This window comes from Geotrypetes seraphini, chromosome 1 (assembly GCF_902459505.1).
Source record: "Geotrypetes seraphini chromosome 1, aGeoSer1.1, whole genome shotgun sequence".
In the NCBI taxonomy this organism is placed as follows: domain Eukaryota; kingdom Metazoa; phylum Chordata; class Amphibia; order Gymnophiona; family Dermophiidae; genus Geotrypetes; species Geotrypetes seraphini.
Genome location: NC_047084.1, coordinates 360,783,592 through 360,808,971, shown reverse-complemented (window position 1 = coordinate 360,808,971; position 25,380 = coordinate 360,783,592). Strand labels below are relative to the sequence as shown.

At 42.4% G+C, this 25,380-nt stretch overlaps 1 protein-coding gene across 2 annotated transcripts in view; it reads right to left on the bottom strand.

The window, feature by feature from the left end:
• Positions 1 to 25,380, bottom strand: part of CENPC (centromere protein C) — a 219,715-nt gene that overhangs the window by 40,014 nt on the left and 154,321 nt on the right. For both annotated transcript variants that reach the window (XM_033914837.1, XM_033914846.1), the window contains one exon: positions 1,729 to 1,833. In XM_033914837.1, the coding sequence (XP_033770728.1) occupies positions 1,729 to 1,833 (105 nt within the window). The remainder of the gene's footprint in view (positions 1 to 1,728; positions 1,834 to 25,380) is intronic.

The following is a 25,380-nucleotide window of genomic DNA, read 5'->3' as shown; positions in this document are numbered from 1 at the left end:
CAGGTATACTGTGGCCAGCTAAACTGGTGGAATTTTGCATTAGTACACAGTTATCAGAATTCCTAAACCTGGCTGATGGCTTCAGGCCAATGCACAGCACAGAATCCCTTCTCCTAGAATTAACATTAAAGGCAAAGTCCTATCTAAGCAAAGGCAAACAAACCATATTACAATTCTATCTCAGCTGGATTTGATGCAGTTGATCACTCGCTCTTAATTCTAAAATTGGAAGAACTAGGTTTGTGTGTGTGTGTGGGGGGAGGAGGCAGTACTGAAATAGTTCACAGAATTTTTGGGCAAAAGAACATATGAAGTGAGGAAGGGTCATAGGAAGTTCCAATACTGGAAAATCTTCTATGGGGTTCCACAAGGCTGCCCCCTCTTTCACCATCATTATTCAATGAATATAAGTGCCTTGTGAAAGCAACTTCTTCCCAAAAGTCCACATATTTTCCTATGCAGATGACTTTTTTATCCTCTGTGTGGCCAAAGACTCCTTCACAGACACATTGCAACATAAATCAAAACAAATTCAGGATCTAAGTGCATGGTCACAATGAAACTTCTTCAATCTAAACAAACAGAAGACAAAGGTGCTTTGGTTCAGCAACCACAACTCACTACCACACTCAGAGCTATCTATCTTCAGGCGAAAAGCTAACGATAAACTATGTAGGTACTAAGTACTGGGCATTGTCCTCGACTCTGATCTTACCATGAGAGAGATCAGATCACCTCCTTGGTCAAAAAATTCTTCTTCAGACTTAGACAACGAGGATGATAAGATCAGCCCTGAGCCTGACCAGCTTTAGGATAGTAGCTCAGGCTGTCCTACTTCCATATCTAGACTGTTGCAACTCTCTACTGCAACATCCCAATGAAAGTTGTCTTAAGAGACTGGAGTTACTCCAGAACAAAGTGGCTAGACTGATCCTTCGCAAGAGCCGTTTAGAAAGGGACAGCCTTCTATTGGCAGAGCTACACCAGCTGCCAGTTAGGAGCAGAATCTAATTTAAAGTCACATGTATGATCAACAAGGCTATTATATATGGGAAAAATGAGACTGAAATAACTTCTGCCATTCAAGTCATAAGCTCCTACAACTCAAGAATGACCAAGCACTTTAAACTTCCATTTCCCTCTCCATGCCAAGTCTGGAGGAAATCACCATGCCCTCCTTCGAGTTCTAGGGCCCCAAGAATTAGAATTGCCTACTGGTCTGCTTGCGACAGATCTCTTCCTACCTTCAATTCAGGAAGGCTCTGAAAATGCATCTATTCTCACTGTAGTCCAGGACTTAAGTTCTATACTGTCTGATTCATGATGCTCCTGTTTTGAATCCTTATTAATCTTATGTAAGCCACAATGATTCCTAGTTGACAATTGCAGGTTGTAAGAAACAATATTGTATGGTATGATATTGGGCTATAGCACATATTTATAGTGTGGATATAAACGCCAACAAAAAATTTCTCAAATTGTCTGTGCCTAGCTCTTCAATTTTATTTGTGTGGGGTAGGGCAAGGGAAGGATGCATGCAGGGTTAGATCATATAACGCAGTGTCTCTAACCCTTAATTAGTTAGGTGTTTTGGATGTCTTCAGAACATCACTGCAAACATGGGTCAAAGTTATCTTCTCATTTACAATAAAAATAAGACAATGTATTCACTTAATTAGTTTTGCTGGCTTTTTACATGTTTCTTACAAAGCACCTGTTGACACTAACCTGAAGGTCTCTGTATATAGTTCACGCGTTCCCCTCTCCAATATTCCATAGGCTTAACACGAGTCCTCTTAGATCGCCGAACATTAGGAGTGTTTGAAGGAAGCACTAGTAAAATAAAATTTTTTAAAAAATAGAAAGCAAAGTAAACAGTGATACAAGATCATTAATTGAATACTATTTTCTGCTATCCCATGTACGAGTACAATCAAAAGATGCAATAAAGGAGCCATAGAATACCGTATATATGCGAATATAAGTCAAGACTTCCATCTTCCCCCCCCCCAAAAGGAGGAAAAATGGTTGACTCAAATATAAGACGGGGGCTTAATATTCAAGTGCCATGCCCTGACCCCAGTGTCCTCTCCTCACGCGCTCCCCTGCTAGGCTCTGCACTCAGCTGCCCTTCCCTCTCTGCCCTTCAAGACTCTGCACCCAACCCCTTTCCCTCCCTGCCCTACCAGACTATGCAGCCAGCCCCCCTCCCTGCCAGGCTATGCAGCCAGTCCCCCTCACTACTTGCCAGGCTCTGCACTGCACCCTGTTCCCCCCTCCCTGCCAGGCTCTGCACAGCATCCTGTTCCCCCCTCCCTTCTAGGCTCTGCACCCTGTCCCACCTTCTCTTTCACCTCTGGTGGTCTAGTGGTAGGCCGGGCCAGTCCAAGGTGTGGAGAGCTGCTTCACCAGGGTGAGTGTGTGGTTTTGGGAGGAAGATAGGTAGAACTATGGACTGATTAAGATGAAATTTAGAGACAACTTTTGGAAGGAATTTCAGGTGAGTCCAAAGGATTACTATTATGGTAGAATTTTGTATAGAGTGAATCCAAGACAAGTGCTTGTAGTTCACTAATCTGGCATGCAAACATAAGGGCTATAAGAAATATTACTTTCCAAGTAAGATGTTTGAGTGAGCAAGGCAAGAATAGTTCAAAGGGAGACTTTGTAAGTTCAGAAAGAATGACATTGATGTCCCAGGAAATAAATGGAGGCTTGAGAGAAGGCTTGGTATGGTAAAGTCCTTTCATGAATTTGGAAACCAAGGGATGCACAGATAGTGGTTTATTTTCTAACAGAGAATGAAATGCACTGAAGGCACGGAGATGAACCTAAACTGAGTTAGTCTTTAGGCCAGAGTTGGAAAGGTGGAGAAGGTATTCTAGAATGGAAGGAAATTGAGAAGTGATGGGTCCAAGGAGTGGAGGCAACACCAGACAGTGAAGAGAATCCATTTGAAATGATATAACAATTTTGTATAGGGTTTCCAGAATGCTTCAATAACAGCTGATACTGAAGCAGAGAGGGTGAAGATATTTATATGCTCGAAGAGAGATATCATGCTGTGAGTGCTAATGAGTGCAAATTGAGATGGAGAACCTTTGTTGGAGTCTGAAGGGTTCCTGAATAGTGAGCATTAAATAACCAGCAATTGTGTGTTCAAAGTTCAACTGATTTTTGACTGGCTTATCTATAAGATACCATTAAGCACTTATCTTAATAACCCGACGGAGGCCCGGTCCGTTTCGCAACGATAGGCTTCTTCAAGGATGATGATAGGGCTTGCTAATTTGCCAGTTGAAATTCAAAATTGCTCATCGCTCATTCGTAAAGCCTCCATCGGGCTATTAAGATAAGTGCTTAATGGTATCTTATAGATAAGCCAGTCAAAAATCAGTTGAACTTTGAACACACAATTGCTGGTTATTTAATGCTCATTGGCAAGAAGAAGGATATTTTATCATGTTAACCAAGAGTTAATCATGAAAGCATTATAAAATTATAAAATTATTAAAATTCAATCTAAAATTTAAAAATTTAAATATTCAAGGGTTTTTGACCAGTGATGATACCCAACCCCAATATGATTGTGACTTATTGATTGCACTCTTGGGGTATTTTGAGGTCTTTTTTCCCTTGATTTGAATCACATTATATATACTATTGGTGTTCCACTATATTTGATTGATTTTTACATCTACATTTTTTGGACACTATTTGGTTTCCAATTATCTCATTTTGTTTTTTTACTAAACAGCTCTGAGAAGTATGCCCCAAGCAATTGCCCAAGTCCAAACCTCTTGCTTCTGTGCAGAGAAGATGAGATACCGTGCAGAGAAGATGAGATACCTTTGTTTAATAACATGACAACTTGATTATCAGCTCAGATTAGGACTATTTGGTTTTGGAGGTGATCTTGGAAAGTGTGAAGAACATTGTGAATTGCTGAAACTCCAGATTGATATAGAGAGTTTTCTCTGGAGACCTGACTCCCTGAGTATGGAGGCTGTTCAGATGAGCTGGCCAGCCTAGCATCAAAGCATCTGTGGTGAGAAGTTTCTAGTAAAGGCTGGAAGGGGAGAGGTTGGACAGAAGCATCCACCACTGTTGGGAGTGACAAAGGTCTGGTATAATTTGTACTGACAGAGATCCAGTTGCTTGAGACCATTAAGTCGACAGAGACCATTGTGGAATTCCAAAGTGCAGATGAGCAAATGGAGTGATGTGAATTGTCAAAGACATAATAATAATAATAAATTTATATACCGCAGGGCCGTAAAGTTCTATGTGGTTTACAAAAAATTAAAAAGATTACAATTAAGAGATGAAATTAGATAACCAAATAGACATGTGACTGAGAAGTTGTAGCATTTGACACACCATTATGCATGGTAATGAGGAGACTGTATGCCACAGGTGGAGGAGATTGTTGACTCTTTGAGGTAGAAATGCTCGACCCTAAGTAGAGTCTAAGAGAGGTCCTATGAACTCTAAGGTTTGAGTTGGTTGAAGATGCAATTTCTGATAGTTCACTGCAAACCCCAGGAGTTCCACTAGATGGACTGTTAAGCCAATGGCATCTTGAGCTAGTTGCACTGATGAAGCCTTGATCAACCAGTCATCTAGGTAAGGAATAACGTGAAATCCCCCTGAGCAAAGGGTTGCAGCAACTACCACAAGGCATTTGGTGAAAATTCTTGGTGCCGAGGCTAGGCCAAAGGGCTGAACCTTGCACTGAAAATGAAAGCCCACTCAAAAGAGAAGATATTTCCTATACCAGATAGTATTGAGATGTGAGTGTACATCTAGCTGAGATCTAGAGAGCAAAGCCAACTGTCCTTTTCCAACAGTGGTAATAGAGTTCCCAGAGAAACCATATGAAACTTCTCCTTCACTAAGTATTTGTTGAGAGCACAGAGGTCTAGAATTGAGTGTTTTGGGTAGCAGAAAGTACTTGGAGTAGAACTCTCAGCACCTCATCTGCATTGAACTGGATAAGGACTGAGAGCTCTTGATGAAGGAGGGTCTTCAGGAGGGAATTGAAGAGAAACTCATGGAGGGTGGGTGGGGGGTGTTTTTCTCAGTAAGCATAGGGCATAATCCTGATCCACTACTTGATATGATGTTATGAGAATTCAAAACTGTTGGAAATGATGAAGTCTGATTCTGACGGGGAGATTTGGAGGGAGATAGATTGAGACTTTGGCTAGGAGTCAAAAGGATGACTGTTGCTTAGACTAAGATTGAGATTGTGACTTCTGTTCTTTGTTGTTTAGACCGTCTCTGGTTATTCGACCTAGTAGATGAGGAAGACTGGTTGTAGCAATGTCTGGCTTTATAATATGAAGTATGTTTAGAGGTGGTAGAGTATCTACAGCACAGGTGTCAAAGTCAGTCCTCGAGGGCCGCAATCCAGTTGAGTTTTCAGGATTTCTCCAATGAACATGCACTGAAAGCAGTGCATGCAAATAGATCTCATGCATATTCATTGGAGAAATCTTGAAAACCTTACTGGATTGCGGCCCTTGAGGACCAACTTTGACACCCCTGATCTACAGGATGATTGAGAAAACAGATGTTTGAGCCCTTGATAGAGTAGTCATGCATTCATTATATTTCTTAAAATATATTCTTTATATTTCTTAATACAGACTCTCCAACCTCTGCAGCGATCTTAGCTGAGTTTTTCACTACAAAAAAATCCACAAATTGAGATAGTCTCTTGCAGGTTCAAGCATAGATTTACCTATTATGTTTCCTGCCTTAGACAAAGAAGGTAGAGCTGTTGATATGATCTGGAATCACTTTGAAAACCCATACTGGAGCCATTTCCTCAAGCTTTACTCAAAATATGTAAAATCCAATTGCCTATTGGACAATTGCCCACCGACTATTATTAAAACAGCTCCTATCTCCTTCAAGGCTGAACTTTTTAACTGGGTTTCATCATGCATGCGTACCGGTAAATTCCCGGAGGAACTTGGGCATATCCTCATGACTCCTATTATCAAAAACCCAAAGGAGTCCGTTTCCTTGACGACCAACCACAGACCCATTGCCAACATACCATTCTTTCTTAAACTAATGGAAGGTCTGGTTAACATCGACCTCACGGAATATTTAGAGAAGTTTAACATTCTACATAATTCTCAATCTGGCTTCCGAACAAATTACAGCACTGAAACAGTTTTGGCCTCCATGAATGACCATCTTTTCCATTTGTTTTTCCGGGAAAAAAATATGCTATCCGATTTAAAACTGAAATCGTACATATATGCGGATGATAAAACAATTATTATTCCCATAACCTCATTGACCCAAGAGACAGAACAATTCATCTCATCCGTCCTTACCAAGGTAGAACATTGGACTATGCACTCCAAACTAAAACTGAATCCCGAAGAAACGAAGATCTTCTTGGCAAGTCCCAATAACAAGATCGTAAACACCTCCTTGAGACTAAATGGATCAGATTACCCTATTAATCCCACAACCAAAATCCTTGGCGTCACCCTGGACCAAAGCCTGACGTTTGAAGATCACACTAATGCTCAAATCAAAAAATGCTTTCTCACTCTATGGAAACTTTGTACCATTAAACAATACTTCGATTTCTTTTCCTTTCGACTGCTGGTTCAATCCCTGATCTTAAGTACCTTAGACTATGGCAATATTATATACTTGGGATCTCTCAAGAAAACCATCAAACGACTGACAGTCATCCAAAATGCTGCAGTCCGTCTCATTTATGACCTCAAGAAATCAGACCATGGAAGCCCATATTACAAAAAACTACACTGGCTGCCTGTGGAAGCAAGGGTCATTTTTAAGTTTGATTGCCTTTGCTTCAAAACCATGACAGTTTCATCCCCATCCTATCTGTCTCACCAATTCGAATTCCCAGGTACAACTAATACACGCATGTTCGCTTTTCCATCCCTAAAGGGCTGCACCTACAAGGGATACTTAGATAGAACACTATCATTCCAAGCAGGCAAATGGAGCAAATGTTTAACCAACTTCATCTCAAATGCACTTTCATACCAAACGTTTAGGAAGTCAATAAAAGCTTATCTCTGACAAATTTATCTGACCCTACTTCAACCTGATGTACTTCCAAAACACTTCCAGATAAACCTGACTAAACGTATCATGCCAATGTAATTTCAAAAGTTCTCTGTAATGTCGGTGTCTGTATACAATCTCTTCCCTTGTAAACCGCTTAGAACTGTTTGTGGTATGGCGGTATATAAAGATAAAGTTATTATTATTATTATTAATATTACCTGCAGTTTACTCAATCTATTCCCCAAGGGTACCTGCAGTTTACTCAATCCATTCTCCAAGGGTACATTGGAGAGACGTTCTTGAACTGAAGTCTCAAGGTCAGAGACTTTAGGAAGCTATTCTGAGCACTGTGATAGCCACAAGTAATGATTTTGAGGAGAAATCAAAGGCAGCTCTGGACATGGGCATTCTGGAAGCTAGCAAGTTCTTGGTCAGATATTGAAACAGCTTAAGATGAGCTGAGGGAAGTTATTGTTCAAACTCTGGCAGCTGTTTCATTAAAGATTTAAGATAAACTGCCAAGTAAAATTGGTAGTACTGTTTATAAGCATGATGGACTGAAAAATGTGTTTGATAAAGTTGTATAAAGTTCTGGCTTCTCTACCAGGTGGAGTCGATACACAAGAGTGAGAGCTATGTGCATGCCTGAGGGCAGACTCAACAACTAGAGACTGATGTTGGAGTTGAAGCCTGTCAAAGCTGGGACAAGTCTATCCTGTACATTATGTCTATTTTCCAGGGAGCCACTTGAATCATCAAGGCAATCTCCCAATTTTTAAATAAAGCATCCTTCATGACTCCATCTTGATAGGAAGAGCTTCACTCATCTGACAGACAAAACCTATAAAAGACTTTCAGGCAGGAGTCTCCAATGTGAAGGAGGTGGAGAAGGATCAGAGGATATACCAAATTATTCCTTGGCAGAGAAGTCTGGAAAGTCCACAATAGAGAGTATAGAAAGGTCATAGCCATATTCTTCAAAGTACTCTCTTCTAGATGCATCAGAAAGAGGAGCATTGAGAAGAGTGGTGAACTGCATGCCCTCAAAGACGAAACATGATAGAGGTGAAACAAGAAATGCACTCCCTCGAGGATGAAGCTTGTGTAGAGATGAAACAGGTGAATTGCGCTCCATCAAGGATGAAGCATGCACTGAGAGTCTTTGGGATGTCGATGCTTGACGCTGAGCTTGTCCGAGAGCAACATGTTGACATCCACGGATTGGGCTGAGGTTAGAGTGGTAGCCATGGAAGCTTATACAGCCTGCAACTAAAGTAGCTCTGACAGATCCTGCCAGAGTAGCACCCTGTTCGTCTCTTGTAACGTCAGAGACAGTACTGAAAGAGGCAGAGGTGACAGAGCAGTCTGCTGTACTGGTTGTCAAAGAATGGGAGACCTCAATGTTGAGGAACTCCCGTGCGGAGACACCAGTGGAACAGAAGGTGATATGTCATCTGCACATTGATGCATGGCCTGCATCCAGAAAGCAGCAGCCTGGGAGGATGCTGGGGCATGCCTAGCAGAGGAGACATGTTTATGCTTCCTAGCTTTCTTACACGAGAGGTCCCCTGATACAAAATGGTATCAATGAGGAAGTGGAATCTCTCCGCTTTATCGACTCCGACGCACATATTCTCGATGTGATGTGGACACAGATGCTGCAAACATTGATGCAGGTGTCGACGTAAGTAAGCTAGTGTGACAGGGAAGCTCCTGTCACAGTGGAAACTACTGCTAAAACTCCCCAACATGCAGCACAAAGTCCTGTAAAACCCGGCGTGGAGCCAAGACAGCTGGCTCAGCCAAGAGAATGCAAGCAAAGGCAGGTCCCAGCACAGCTGAAGAGCCAGTTAGGGAAGGCTCTGAAAACACCTAAGTTCCCCTATCACTCCTTTCACCAAGGCAGGGAGAAACCTGACACCAATTTGCAGAGGGGTGGAGTCAGACCCCTGAGTGTGAAGACTGGGAAGCCTCAAAGGGAAAGGCAGTTAGAGTGGAGGGCGGAGGACACAGCTGGGACTGATGAGAGAAGCCAAACCACTCACGGAGGTTCCAGGTCTCAGAGGGTGCCTAAGCCTCAGCATGATCGTATGGCAGGAAGCCAGCTCCTAAGGAGAGGTGGTACAATACTTGGGAGGTACAGTAACTGGCAGCTTAAGCCCCAGAGAGAAGGGCTGGGAAATTATCCCCAGGGAAGTGCTGCAGGCGTTTTGGCAGACCTGCAGGAAGGGGGATGGGAGGCACAGCCTGGGAGGAATGAGGAAATGCTAAGCCAGAGTTCCCATGAGAGTGAATGGGAAATATGCAGTGTCCCGGGTGATAATGGAAGTGTGAAGGACATGGACCTGGGAGTATACAGTATGTGAAAGTCCTCAGCTAATTTCATGAAGAAAGTTCTCCATTGTTTTTTTTGTTTCACACTGAAGCCAGAGCACATTGCTGGCAGAGCTGAGGCAGCTCTGCCTAATTAGGTGAGAAAAGCTTGTATGAAGATAAAGAGAGCTGAGAGGTGAAAAGGGTTGACACAAGCCGTGCTCAGCTATAAAGCCAGAAGTTGTTGGGGTCCAGAGAGACCAGTAAATCCCAGTGGGGATATGAGCTGATGAAGGCATTGAACTGATGCAATATTTTGAGTTTATATTATCTTTCTTTTGATAAGGAGGGGCAATCCAGATCCTCAGTAAAAACCCATAAGACTCACCTGGACTGTGATATAGTAGTGTGCAGGATGCACCCAAAGGACTCTAACAAACCAATGTGAATGTTTTCTTTTGTTTTGTTTTCTTTTTACTTTGGGACACTAATAAACCTGGTACTGTTTTTCAAGGAATCCGGTATCCGGGTCTTCCTTTCACAACCATATAAAAGGCGTCTTAAAATTCTTGCTTGTGGTCCGAGCCTGAGTTTCCCACCTACTCGGGGACGGGCCCGGCCACACTAGGTATCAGGCTCTGAATCCCCAGCCATGCTTAATGTTGTGGACAAGGTACTGAAATACTTTTCAAACTGAAGCTTGCAAGCTTTCAGCTAACTCTTTTGCATGCAAGAGCAGAGGGCACAGTCAATGTCCCGATGCTCAGAACCAAGGCACTAAACACTCCAGTTGTGTGGATCAGTGGCTGAGATTCCTACTGCAGAGAGCATCTCTTGAAGATGCTTGGTGTTTTGGATATGGAGGGGGAAATGGACAATGTGAAATTGAAGGGCTTAATGGCCCGGGGAGCTTGAGTAGAACTATACCCAAAATAGGTTTGATGCTCTCCGATAGGGAAAAAGGTTTTACAGTGGCCCAAAGACCAGAAACTGAAAAGTGGGAAAAAATGAACTAGACTTGAGTGTTCCCTCTAAGGTGAGCGCATGAGCGATCGCTCACTATTTTCAGTGGCGTCGCTCATACGCTTTCCTCTGTCACTCACTCGAGGGAGGGAGGAGGTGAGAGGAAGCGGCGGCGGTGGCCTGTATTTTAAAGTTAAAAGATGCAGCGGCGGCTCCTCTCAAGATCCCCGACTGCATCGGTAATTCGTGAGAGGAGCCGCTGCCACGTCTTCAGTGTCCTACCAAGGGGGGGGGGGCGGTCCGCCCCAGCTGTGCACCCGCCCTAAGGCTGCTGTCGGAGAGGAAGTTCGGGCCAGCCAATCGCTGCCTGGCTGGGCGAAACTTCCTCTCCGGCGGCAGAAGTGACGTCGGGGGAATGCTGGTTGGCCCGGTGGGAAGCAGAGAGAGCTTGGGGCAGCTGCGGTGGTGGCTTTGGGGCCTGTTTCCCCTGATGGTTGCGGCGGTGGCTTTGGGGCCTGTTTCCCCCGATGGTGGCAGCAGTGGCTTTGTGGAGGGTAGGGAGAAAGAAAGGTGGCAGGCAGGGAGACAGAAGGGAAACAGAAAAAAAGAAAGGGGGCATCAAGAGGAAAAAAAAGAAAGGGCAAGGAGAGAGAAAGAAAAAGTTAGGGGAGGGAATGTCTGGAGGAGAGGAAGCATACAGGCTGAAAGAAGGGAAGAAAGATTGGATGCACAGTCAGAAGATGAAAGTGCAACCAGAGACTCATGAAATCACCAAACAAGGTAGGAAAAATGATTTTATTTTAAATTTAGTGATCAAAATGTGTCTGAATTTATATGTGCTGTCTATGTTTTGCACTATGGCCCCCTTTTACTAAATCACAATAGTGTTTTTTAGCGCAGGGAGCCTATGAGCGTCGAGAGCAGCGCTGGGCATTTAGCACAGTTCCCTGCGCTAAAAACTGCTATTGTGGTTTAATAAAAAGGATGGGGGGTATATTTGTCTATTTATGTATGGTTGTTACTGAGGTGACAATGCATAGAGTCATCTGCCTTGACCTCTTTGAAAAAAAACCAGAATAGGAATGATAATTAACATTTTCTCAGCGTATAGTGTGCTTTGTGTTTTTTAATTTTATTGTTGGTAGATCATTTTGACTTGGTCATTTTAAAGTAGCTCGCAAGCCCAAAAAGTTTGGGCACCTCTGAGCTAGAGCGTTGAAGCTGTGTATTTCTATTTTATCCCCCCTTTTACAAATGTGGAGCGTTTTTTAGCACCAGCCGTGGTGGTAGCAGCTCTGATGCTCAGAATTCTATGAGCGTCAGGGCTGTTACCACTGTGGCTAAAATCCACACTACAGTTTTGTAAAAGGGTGAAGGGTTAGTTTGTGATGACATATTCCATACTAGGCGAAGGTGTTTTCTGTGTTCTGTGTGTTCGAAAGACATGCTTTTCAGTAAGGATTGATGGTGTAGGATTGATCTGTGCTGGTCTGGCTTGTTTAGTTTTACAATGGGTGTATTGATGTACTGCTCACTGCAATATGTAAGATGCTGCCTTTTCCTAGGTACTCATGTGTGACGTGTGGCTTGTTACTAAAAATCATGTTTTTCGTACAGATGGGGAGGGTTTGCCAAAAAATGATGGGCCCTGGGTGTTACATATGCTAGGTACGCCACTGTATGTAAAGATACCAGAAAGCTGGCGAAGCAAAAACTTTAAGTAAATTGTTATTCTTCTAAGTTTTGAGTATTTAACCCTCCCACAATCTCATGGGCACTCGTTTCAAGTTTATTGAGATTTTGATTTAAATGCAATATCAAATATTTTCAATGCGTATAACAAAAATAAATTTGGGGAAATAAAAAAAACCATTTGAACAATAAACATACAAACATATCCATAGATGATTAAAATTACATAAGGAGTACAAGGATAAACTACATTTGTTTAAAAATGCGTCCTCCGCGCCCGCTCATAAATTTGTGGAGTATGTAACTTGTCGCTCATGCATATTTTTTTTTGCACACACCTCATCAATCCTTAGAGGGAACATTGGACTTGACTAAAGGTGAGAACTGAATAAAAACAAATTATGAAGAAGGGAAGGCACCAAAATTGGAAAAAGTGTGACGTGCCAAGATACAGCTTCTTAACTCTGCAGAAAATGAAGAACAGCAGGTTCCACAATGGCAGGAGGCAAGGCACTGGCACATGCACAGTACTGGCAGTGCCTTAAAATGTAAAGTGATAGTACACTTGGTATCTGTATGTACCAGATAATATCACCCATCTACGAGAATATTATACCTGCTTCTCCTTCAGAGAAATATGAACTGCACACCAAAATGATTATATTCTTGCCACTGATTATTATCAAGAATAAGTTTCCTAAAGAGCAAGACTGACCAAACATCTTATTTTAAATGGTTCAGCAAGAACTACCACTTTGACATCCTAGTTTAGTTTAAATCTACATGAGACTTTGAATCCATGAGTCTTAATTCTAAATTACTAAAAACTTTTTTTTCCTACTAATTTTAAGCCCTCAGCCTCAGCTCACACAGCTGTTTAATCCAATTCTGTTGCTGAAAAGCTCAGACTATAATTTTATACACAGACAAGCAGAAGTGTCCTTTTACTTTTTTCTACCTCGTACCAAATTTGTAGTAATTCTGTTACATTTTGCGACAATTATAAAGGGAATGGAACTCCTCTTTTATGAGGAAAGACTAAAGAGGTTAGGGCTCTTCAGCTTGAAAAAGTGTCTGCTGAGGGGAGAATGAAGTCCACAAAATCCTGAGTGGTCTAGAACGGGTTCTAGTGGATTGATTTTTTACTGCATCAAGATTTACAAAGACTAGGGGACACTCGAAGATACAGAGTAATACTTTTAAAACCAATAGGAGGGAAATATCTTTTTCACTCAGAGAATAGTTAAGCTCTAGAATGCGTTGCTAAAGGATGTGGTAAGATGGTTAATGTAGCTGGTTTTAAAAAAGGTTTGGATAAGTTCATGGAGAAAAAGTCCATAGTCTGCTGTTGAGACAGACATGGGGGAAGCCACTGCTTGTCCTGGATTGGTAGCATGGAATACTGCTACGGTTTGTGTTTTTGCTGGGTACTTGTAATTTGGATTGGCCTCTATAACTTGGATTGGCCTCTGTAAAGATGGGATATTGGGCTAGATGTACCATTTGTCTGGCCCAGTAAGGATATTATGTTCTTATGTACTGGGCAGTTTTAAAATTTCTCATTCTAAGAAAATGTGTAGAAATAAAACAAGAACATGAGGGAAAAAGAAAAACACCTTTTTTATTACCTTGAAGAGGGACTAACAGCCACCACACCATTTCACTCATTCTAAGGACAAATAAACTTTAGAAGGTTTAGAAATCTAGTCTCTGGTATTCTGGATTCAGTCAAATATAAGTGCTTGTGCCCCAAGACATTCCTATTGTAAATGTATGGGTCTCAACCTCCGCTTGCCTTAGCGAATCATATCTTGGACCATTATCAACACTTCCTATACTTTTTTTTCTTTTTTTTTTTAAACCAGGCTTCCAATAAAGTTTTCATTAACAATAAGGTCTGCATTTGAAAGTCTCAAGAGTTTAAACTTGTAAGATGTAAAAATGAATAAAGATTATGAAAAAAAAAATAAACTTAACTTGATGCGTTAAATGCCAGTGAACATCAGAAAATATGTGATGGCCAAGAATGAGCATGCTAGCTCTAACTGGCAGAATAGAAAAAGCTTCATTCACAATGGGCTCCTGTAACTCAGATTAAACAACATTTTTTTTTTTTTTAATTCAGCTCAAATTTTTATTTCTATTCCAGTCTTCAGTTTTATTTCAAGTTTATTTCCTTCATTTAGTTTTATTACCAAGAATCCAAAAGCGGTGCCCTATGAAAGGCCTGCTATCTGCACTTTCAGTGATCTGACTGACAGGCCTTTCTCAAGCACCTCTTGAAAAAATTCCAGGACTACCAAGATCGGGGCTTTTAAGGGCTCAGAAATTGATCTTAGCACTATTGTCAAGAAAGTCTTCCAGGCCTTGGCATAGGCCACCACCATCAAGGGTTTCTTGGCTCTAAGCAGAGTGGAAATGACTACTTACGAGTATCCCTTCCTTACTAGGGATGCATGCTCAACTGCTAAGCTGTAAGCCCAAAGTGTTCCGGATTCTCTATGGGGACTGGACCCTGTGTCAGGAGATCTGCCTGAATCTTCAATTTGAGATCTTTGTCGGTGAACTAGATCTGCATACCAGTCTGTGGGGCCAATCGATTGCCAGTAGGACAACCAGCACCGGATGACTCACAATCCTGTGAATGACTCGACCTAGCATGGGCTATGGAGGAAACATGTACAAAAGCCCCTTCTTTGGCCACAGCTGGACCAACAGATCCAACCCTGTGCTTCTGGGCTCATATTTTCACCTGTAAAAGTGATCCACCTTTGTGTTTGCCACTGAGGCCATGAGATCCATCAGTAGGCACCCCCACCGCCGAACACTGGCATTGAACACTTGTGGGGAGAGCAACCATTCACCTTGGATAAGCCATCTGCAGATGAGTTTCTGCACACCAAAAAAGGAACTGAACCTTTAGATGTAATGGGATATCCCTGGTACCTCCCTGATGATTGTCGTAGGCCACCACTGTCGTATTGTCCAAGAATATTTCTATAGGCTTCAACTAATACAGTCCCTCTCTAAAGTTCTTGAATTTCAACATTGAATACTTTAATGCATTCCCTGGTGATATCATGTTTAGTTTACTGTAATTCACTATATAAGGGCATCACACAGAAAGATATCAGACGCCTGCAAGTTATACAAAATACGGCAATAAAACTTATCAAAAAAGCAAAGAAATTTGACCACATCACGCCTCTTCTAATAAAAGCTCATTGACTTCCCATACCACACAGAATAACCTATAAAATCATACTTCTAACCTTTAAAACACTCTATAACAATCAACCTGAATTTCTAAACAATATTCTTATTCCCTATACCTATTAGAATACTCGGATCTCAGTCACAAAATCTTTTAACAGTTCAATCTCTCCGTATTATTAACACTACACGCACAACAAACTTTTCCATAACAGCACCAATGCTCTGAACTCATTGCCCCTTGAACTACGGGACAAAACTATACTTGATCTATTCAAGGGAAAACTAAAAACGTTCCTCTGTAAAGATACTTTTAACCCACTAATCTTATATAACAAGACTCTCGTCTTAGCTTTGGTTATCAGACAGGATCCCCCGCCCTTTTTGTATTTCCCCTAGATGGCTCTCTTTCCTCCCTCCAAACCTATTATTGTAATAGGTTTTGTACGTTACTACCGTATTTTCACGCATATAACGCGCACGTTATACGTGTTTTTACAAACCGTGCATAACCTTGCGCGGTAAACAAAAATTTTTTTACATAGTTCCCACCCCGCCCGACGCCCGATTCATCATCCGGAAGGACCGCTCGCACCCCCACCGCTCGCACTCCCACCCCGATGGACCACTCGCACTCCCACCCGAAGAACCGCTCGCACCCCCACAGTCTCCCCCCCTCCCCCATGGAGAAGCTGTCTACCTTGTTTCCGGATGCCAGTGAGCCCAGCTGTTTCCTCTGCCGGAGGTCCTGCCCCTTCTCTGAGCCCTGCTGCGCTGCTTCCTCTTCCGGCGGTCCCGCCCTTTCTCTGACGTCAGAGAAAGGGTGGGACCACCGGAAGAGGAAGCAGCGTAGCGCAGGGCTCAGAGAAGGGGCAGGACCGCCGGCAGAGGAAACAGCTGGGCTCACTGGCATCCGGAAACAAGGTAGACAGCTTCTCCATGGGAGGGGGGAGGCTGTGGGGGTGCGAGCGGTCCATCGGGGTGGGAGTGCGAGTGGTGGGGGTGCGAGCGGTCCTTCCGGATGATGAATCGGGCGTCTGGGGGGGGGGCATCAGGCTTTCAGGATGGGTCAGGACTTCAAGGGGGGGCAGGCAGACCTTCAAGGGGGGACAGGACTTCAAGGGAGGACAGGACATCAAGGGGGGACAGGACTTCAAGGGGGGACAGGCAGGACTTCAAGGGGGGACAGGCAGGACTTCAAGGGGGGGACAGGACTTCAAGGGGGGACAGGCAGACCTTCAAGGGGGGACAGGCAGACCTTCAAGGGGGGACAGGACTTCAAGGGGGGACAGGCAGGACTTCAAGGGGGGACAGGACTTCAAGGGGGGACAGGCAGACCTTCAAGGGGGGACAGGACTTCAAGGGGGGACAGGACTTCAAGGGGGGACAGGCAGGACTTCAAGGGGGGACAGGACTTCAAGGGGGGACAGGCAAACCGAAGGGAGTGAAAAAGCTATAAAATAAACCCACCAGCATGTCAATGTGTTGAGAGGAAGAGATGTTCTGGGAAATTCTGCTGAGAAAACTCCGGGTCCATTTCCACCCCCCCGTTAACGTAGTCCACTCCACTGAACTGGTTCACACACTGAGTGGTGTTGTGCCTGCGTAGTTGTTTTGGGATCTCTTCTAGTGGTTTGTCAGTATCTCCTTGTGGTCCAAGGAAGGAAACTTTGTTAACCTTAGCATTGACCTTCAGAATATATTTGTGTGGCATTAGGCTATGTATTGATCGAAAGAAAAAAACAGACCTTTGCACATTTTTGCACTATATGGTGGGTGTATGAGGAGATTCACATTTCCTGCACAGCTAAGTCCTTGTGAAGTTACCTTGTTCTTTCTGTATTTGACATCTAGCAAGGTCTCTGTTTGGAAGGAAAGATTTAAGTTATGGTAAAAGCAGATAGCGTTGCTGGTTTTAAAAAGGTTTGGACAAATTCCTGGAGGAAAAGTCCATAGTCTGTTATTAAGACATGGGGGAAGCGTCTGCTTGCCCTGGATCCGTAGCATGGAATGTTTGCTATTCTTTGGGTTTTGACCAGGTATTAGTGACCTGGATTGGCTATCATGAGAATGGGCTACTGGGCATGATGGACCATTGGACTGACCCAGTTAGGCTATTCTTATGTTATGTTCTCATCTGTAGGGGCCTTTGTTTTCACTTCTTATTTTAATGTATTTTTTTCCGTAGCATGGAATGTTTGCTATTCTTTGGGTTTTGACCAGGTATTAGTGACCTGGATTGGCTATCATGAGAATGGGCTACTGGGCATGATGGACCATTGGACTGACCCAGTTAGGCTATTCTTATGTTATGTTCTCATCTGTAGGGGCCTTTGTTTTCACTTCTTATTTTAATGTATTTTTTTCTGTAAACTTATCAGTGTTTTTTATAATGGGAACAAAAATGGAAGAGAATTACCGTAATGTGTGTGGAATGGGGGGGGGGGGGTTAACTACCATAATTTCTTCAGCTAAATACCGGTAATTCAATCCACCTCAACCAGACATAGGAGAACTCACGCACCATTCACACCCTCCAACCAAACACGTGAAAAGAAAAAAACTGTTCATTCTTATAAACAACCGTATAACTTTTAATCTAGAGTTAGTGAGTATGAATTCAGCAACAAGAACAGAAATTACATGTTCATTCTTATAAACTATAACATTAACCAGTAGATCAAACGAAGTATCGAGGACAAAATAATCTAAATACAGTTACCGTAATTACGGTAAAGTTGTAAATAAACAAAGTTTACAGGTTTATTCAGTCATCATCATCACAGTCATCTGAATCCTTGAATCCATCAAAATCCGAATTGTCATCATCGTCATTAAATAAAGTGAGCACGGCCTGCAGACGATCCTCGTTTATTTCCGAAGTAATATCGTCATCATCATCGCTGATATCCATGTTGTTGCCTCCTTCCGCTACACTGGTAGTACCCCTAGTGTCATTGGTTTCATAAACAATGCCCGCTTTTCTAAATCCGTTTCGAATGGTATCTGGTGTTATTTTGTCCCATGCTGAAGCCACCCACTTGCAGACTTCTGTGAAAGTTGCCCGCTTCAGCCGCCCCGCGGGTGTGTACTCGTGCATGCCGCTCTGCATCCACTCCTCCCACTCCTTTCTAATAAAAGTCTTGAATGGATGATTCACTGCGACGTCAAGTGGTTGCAGCTTACACGTCAGGCCTCCAGGTATCACAGCGATGTGGGCACGAGTAGAATTAATGTAGGCCTGAACATTTTTTTCTTTGTGGGCAGCCATGGCATCAAAAATTAACAAGGATTTTTTTGCAAAGAATCCACCCTGTCTTGCCCTAAAGCATTTATCTACCCACAATCTCATTACGTCGCAGTCCATCCATCCCTTCTTGTTGCAGTGCACAACCACACTGGTGGGCAGCTTTTCACGGGGCATAGTGACCCTTTTAAAAATGAGCATGGGCTTTAACTTAACCCCGCTAGCTGAGCAACCAAGAACGACTGTAAAGCACGTTCTTTCATGCCCAGTTGTGGTGATGGCAACAGATTTAGTACCTGTGGGGGCTATGGTTCTTGTCGCTGGAATGTCGAATGCCATTGGAATTTCATCCATGTTGATGACGTCCTTTGCAGTGATGCCAAGTTCAGATATTTCTTTGGCGACAAAGTCACGGAAATCAATCAATTTTTGCTGCCAGTCATCTGGAAGTCGCTGGCCAACAGTTGTTCTCATTCTAACTGATAGTCCGTTCCTTTTCATAAATTTTGAGATCCATGTGAAGCCAGCTTTGAAGTCGGGTATTCCTCTTCCATTGGCAAGTAGTTTTCAAGTTTTCAAGTTTCAAGTTTATTAAAATATTTGATTGAACGCTTTTCAGAATACAAAGCGTTTTACAAAGAAATAAAATTGGATATATTAAAATTACAAATACATCGTAAATAAAAATTATTAATTAAAAAATTAAAAAACGAACTGGGGTAACAAACACATGGAACAGTAGGAAAGGAGGGAAAAGAAAAAATACAACAAAAAAATAAAAAAAACAAGATGAGTTAATCAGGTTGGGTTAAAACATAAGGATAATGTGAGAAAAGGATTTACAATCTTGAAAATCTAAGAGAAAAGGATTTACAATCTTGAAAATCAAAGAGAAAAAAAAAAAAAAAAAGGGGTATATACTCAGAGTTTAATACAAAACGATAAAATTAGGAATGAACCGAAAAATAAACTTTTAGTTAAAGGCTTCTTTAAAAAGAAAACACTTTAAACTGTTTTTGAATTTATTCAAATCTTGTTCAAGTCTTAAATAAAGAGGAAGGGAGTTCCAAATGGTAGGGGCTGTAACCGAAAAAACAAGGTCACGGCGAGTACCTATGACTTTCAAAGAGGGAACATAAAGGGACGCTTGTGAGGAAGATCTAAGAACTCTGGAAGGGCTGTAGGGGATCAGAAGCCTGTCTATAAATGCAGGTGTATTGTTTCTTAATGTCTTAAAGACTAATAGTGCTATTTTATAGGTGATTCTATATGAAATTGGTAGCCAGTGAGCATTTTGAAGCAGTGGTGTAACATGATCGAATTTTTTTGAACCTGTGATTACCTTTATTGCAGTGTTTTGTATGATTTGGAGGCGCCTTATATCCTTAAGATATGCCCCTTTTAACAATGAATTGCAGTAGTCTAGCTTTGAGATCACTAGAGAATGTATTAAGGTATTGAGTGAAAATGAATCTAGAAGGGGAACCAATGAGCGGATCATTCTTAATTTATAGAAACAATTTTTTACCAAAGCACTGATGTGTAATCTGAAAGAAAGATTATTGTCTAAAATGACGCCTAAGATTTTTGTGTTGGTAGTAAGATATAGAGGTTTGTTATCTATTAAGATTGGGTTGATTAGTTTTACACCTTCTCTCCCTGAAAAAAGCATAGATGTAGATTTATTAATACTTAAAGAAAGTTGATTATTGTTCAACCAATCATGAACTTTGGCCAACTTACGGTTGATTTCGAGTATATCCTGGGAGCTTGAAGAATCAATAGGGTGTAAAAGTTGGAAATCATCCGCGTAGGCATACACTGTAAATCCTATAGATTGACAAAGAGTTAAGAGAGGGGCCAGATAAATATTGAAAAGTAACGGTGACAATATGGACCCTTGAGGTACACCATAATTTGTTTGATAAGGCTTTGAAGTAGAATTGTTAAAGTGTACAGAAGAAGATCTATTGGTAAAATATGACTTAAACCAATCTAAAACTTGGTCTTTGATGCCAATGGAAGAAAGGCGGTGAAGTAGTAAATGGTGATCAATAGTGTCAAAGGCTGCCGCTAAGTCTAAGGAAATGAGAATGACAGATTTGTGTTGGTCCAGAAAGTAATGAATGGTAGTAACAAGACCTAATAAAGAGTGTTCAGTTGAGTGATTCTTGCGAAATCCTGCTTGATTGGGATGCAAGACATGAGTTTTATCTACAAAGTCTGATAACTGTTGAAATACTACCTTTTCAGTTAGTTTTGCTAGGAATGGAAGACTCGCAATTGGACGATAGTTAGAACATTCAAAAGGACTGGTTTTAGAATCCTTGATAATTGGTAGAAGAACAGAATGTTTCCAGTCTTCTGGAATTGATGATGTAGACAAGCTTTTGTGGATAATTTGTAGAATAATTGGACCGAAAATTGAGAAGTATCGTTTAAGTAGAAAAGGAGGGAATGCTTCATTTTTCGAACCTTTAAGTTTTATTGATTGAAACAACTGTTTTAGTTCAGATAGGGTAGGAATGATAAACTTGGAGCATGTAGCTTGAAAATTAATTTGGTCTTCATCAGAAATAGCAGGAGTTTTGTTGGATATGTTAGCTGTGAGGGAATCATTGACAGGAATATCCGGTTTATGTTTAAAGGTAGTTAATTGTTTTAATATTTTGAAAAGTAAAGAAGAATTCTTAGTCATAGATATTTTTTTATTGTAATATTTTTTTTTTTGCCTTCATCTGAATCGCAACAGTAGAGACTGATTGATTTTGCTCCCTTCTCGCCAGAATCCACTGCTTCAAGTCATCCTCCAGCTGAGGCCATTTTGGTTTGGCCCCACGATGTGCCCGTTTTCGCGGATTGCATTTCTCCAGTTCCTTCTTATCTTTTCTCCATTCACGCACCGATGTTTCTCCAACATCGAACTCTCTCGCTGCAGCCCGGTTGCCTATTTCCTCAGCTTTCGCAGCAACTTGAAGCTTAAAGTCCGCTGTATATGACTTTCGTCTCATTCCTGCCATTATGGCGGTAAATTTAAATTTAATTGATAAATGCAGAATATCAATCTGAAGAGATCAAATTAAAATGTGGACTCTACATGCAGCATTAATCTTTTATAGGCTTACCCAAAGGCTGAGATGCTGTTGTATAGTCAAAATAGTATTCACTGGGCAAATTACAAGGCCAGATAGAGGGGGGCCATAGCCACGTGGTGAAAAGCACACCGCCAGAAAAACCGCCTTGGTGACAGGTCAAAAGCGCGCCCCCACAACCCGGCGCAGAAAACTAAGCGGCAAGCATGCTCAGACCATTGCGCATGCTTACAGAGCTGGGAGCAGGGCAGGGCGGTCGAAAGGAGAGTCGGGGCAGCGAACGGAAAATCGGGGCAACCAGAGGAGAGTCGGGGCAGCGAACGGAGAGTCGGGGCAGCGAACAGAGAGTCAGGGCAGCGAACGGAGAGTCGGGGCAGCGAACGGAGAGTCGGGGCAGCCAGAGGAGAGTCGGGGCAGTGAACGGAAAGTCGGGGCGGGTGAACGGAGAGTCGGGGCAACCAGAGGAGAGTCGGGGCAGCGAATGGAGAGTCGGGGCAGCGAACGGAAAGTCAGGGCAGCTAGAGGAGAATCGGGGCAGCCAGAGGAGAGTCGGGGCAGCGAACGGAAAGTCAGGGCAGCCAGAGGAGAGTCGGGGCAGCGAACGGAAAGTCGGGGCAGGTGAACGGAGAGTCGGGGCAGAGGAGAGTCGGGGCAGCCAGAGGAGAGTCAGGGCAGCCAGAGGAGAGTCAGGGCGGCATGCGCGGTATACCCGTGAGCGCGGTATATAAAAATTTCTTTACATAAATTTGTGTTTTCCGCGCGCTATACCCGTGTGCGCGTTTTACACAGGTGCGCGTTATCTACGTGAAAATACGGTATGTTCGTTTCCCATTTGTTTTTATTATGCACAAACCGCTTAGAAGATTGATAGGCAGTATATCAAATTTTTATTAAACTTGAAATTTGAATACCCTGACTGCCTTGCCTTACAGAGACTTCTCCAGGGCCTGCAATTACAAAATAAATGGCTCTGAGTTCCAGGCAATTTATGGACCACTTTTCCTGAGTTGGGTGTCCATAAAGGTTGACATCAGTTATCAATATCTCCCAGGAGGGTATACAGAATTGCATGCCCTTTGAGAGGTAAGCTGTCTGCAACCACCATCACAAAATGCTCCTCGCATCCGATGTCCATGGAAGCAGTTACTAAAGTGAGTCTGTTTGAGGAAACCATTTGGATGGGAGAGTGTCTTGAAGGGGTCTCATGTGTCCTGGCCCAAGGGACTACCTCTATGGCTGATGCCATCGACCCCAGGACTAGCAAATGCTGCCACACTGTTAGTACCGGACTCAATAGCAGGTCCGATTTCTGTTTCTGGCTGCATGGCTCTGGAAGAAAAATCTAATTTTGGTTACTCTGGCATGTTATTTGGACCAAGTGACCCCTGATGCAGGCGTTCCTCAGACGCTGAAACACAGTGCTGTGTCGGGTCCACAACTTCTGCTTGTGTCCTTTTATGAAATAAACAAGTTGGTTTTACATCAGTGATCTTCAGTGGAGTTTTCATTGTCCGTTCCCACTTCCTTTCATACTACTTAATACAGCTGTATCGAACAGAACTCCCAGGTATTCCAAGTGTTGGGTCGGCTCTAATTTTCTTGAAGTAGACTATCCATTCCAAGTCCTGCAAGAGTTGGACCACTCTTGAGACTGCCAGTTCACCCTCTTCCGTGGATGGAGTCCTGATCAGCCATTATCCTAATATGTGTGTAATTGGATCTCTGCCTTGCACAGGTACGCTACCAACACCATCACCTGGTTGAAGGTGTGAGGCACAGTGGGGCAAGGTTAAAGGGGAGAATGGAGAATTGGAAATGCTGCTCCTGTACATGAAACCGCAAATTATCTCTTGTGAGCTGAAAAAATGAGAATCTGGAGACAGGCTTCTGTCACATTGAGGGAGGCAAGAAATTCCCCAGGTGATAACGCAATAATGACTGAACAAAGGGTCTCTATGTAAAAGTGCAGTACTTTCAACGTAGCATTGACCAACTTGAAGTCCAGAATTGGCCTCCAGTCATCTGAGATTTTCTTTGGCACTGTGAAGTATATGGAGTATCTGAGTCTTCGTCCAAAACTAGCTATATGGTGCAGACATCCAGGAGCCTAAGCACCATTGTCCAGACTCTAAGGGCTCTCTCCATCCGGATAAGGAATCTACAAAGAGATCTGGAAATAGGGTACAGAACTCAATCTTGTAATGAACAACCTCCAGGACCCAATGAACTGTGCCCAGACCATCCTATAAGCTAACAGTCTGCCCCCTATCTGAGGGTACAGCCGCTGGCCTGGTGTCATTGCACTCTCTTGGAGGCTGGGGAGAGGCGAGAGCTGCCTTCTGCCCCCACTGAACCTCTGGCATGACCCCTGAAAGGATTTCTATGTCACTTGGCCTCCCACTTAAGAACAGAATCTTTGAGAGCCTCAAAAATTCTCACACCCTGAACTGCACAGGGTCTGCTGTCCGGCAGGCCTTAGGGTGATGGTCCATAACACTTTTCAAATTATAGCCAGCTGAGGGTGACCTTAGAAGCTGAGTCTCATGCCCAATGTCTGATCCAAAGCTTTCATCAGGCGGAGATAGAATAGGCTGATATGTTGCTCATGACTCTTAAGATGTCATACAGAGCATCTGCTACATAATTCACCACAGAAAGGATCATTCAAGGGTTTTTGTCTGCCTCCGAGGCCAGGTCCTGAGCTAGACGAGTGTGGCAAGCACGTGCCACAAAGGAAGCTACGGCTGTTGATTTAATTCCTAAGGTTAAAGATTCAAATTGTCTCTTGAGTACCATGTCTATCCTGCAGTCCTAAGTATCCTTCAACATCACTGGGCAGGGAAGTCTGTTTGGTGACCTGTGCTACCAGCGAATCCACCTTCGGCTGAACAGGACATGAATGGAACGAATTATGCTCGTAAACCAAGGTTCCACTGTATTTATTTATTTAATTTATTTAGTCAGTCATTTATTTAGCCCGTCCTCCCAAAAGGAACCCAGAACAGGTTACAAGAGTACATTCATAGTATGGGTAGGAGAAACTTTAGTAAGAAATACAGACTTTACAGCATTTACATTATAGACAAAGGGAGTTTAGATTTCAGCATTTACATACAGACTTGAAAATACAGACTTTGTGGGCATAGGGTGGATTAAGTTGCCGCGTTTTCAGTGTAGATATAACATGGAGGTAAAATAGCTTTTCTTAGCAGGTGGGTGCATCTTTGATTGTTGGAGAATTTCATACTAATTATGGTTATATTTGCAGTGGCATATGATCTTTTCTTGTAACAACTTATCACAATATTGGCGTCAAATTTGGGATACCTTTTCTAATTTGTTTATTATAACTAGTCCTTTAACTTATAGAATACTTATACTTTGATCGTCTGACCTCAATCTTGATTTAAAGCCAGCCTACTCTAGATTAATTGATTTTATGATTGTTTTAGCTTTGCATATTATTGTCACATATTGGAAAAACAACTTAAGAGTTTCCTACCATGAATGGTGGAATACATTATTTATGTGCTTATAGAAAATATGAAGAAATCATTGTGTTAAAGTACAATCACATATTGTCATTTCTTAGAGGTTGGAGTACTCTAGATACATATTGTTCCCAATCAAGATCAGCCCATTAGACAATGCTACCCCTTTTATAACATTTGTGAACTTACTTCATATTCTATATAATTTACTTAGATATTAATTTCTATCATAATTTGAGCTATGTATCAACTAAGAATGCAGCCGCTTGTTCTTATTACTGTTGTTTATTTCTTATTGGTT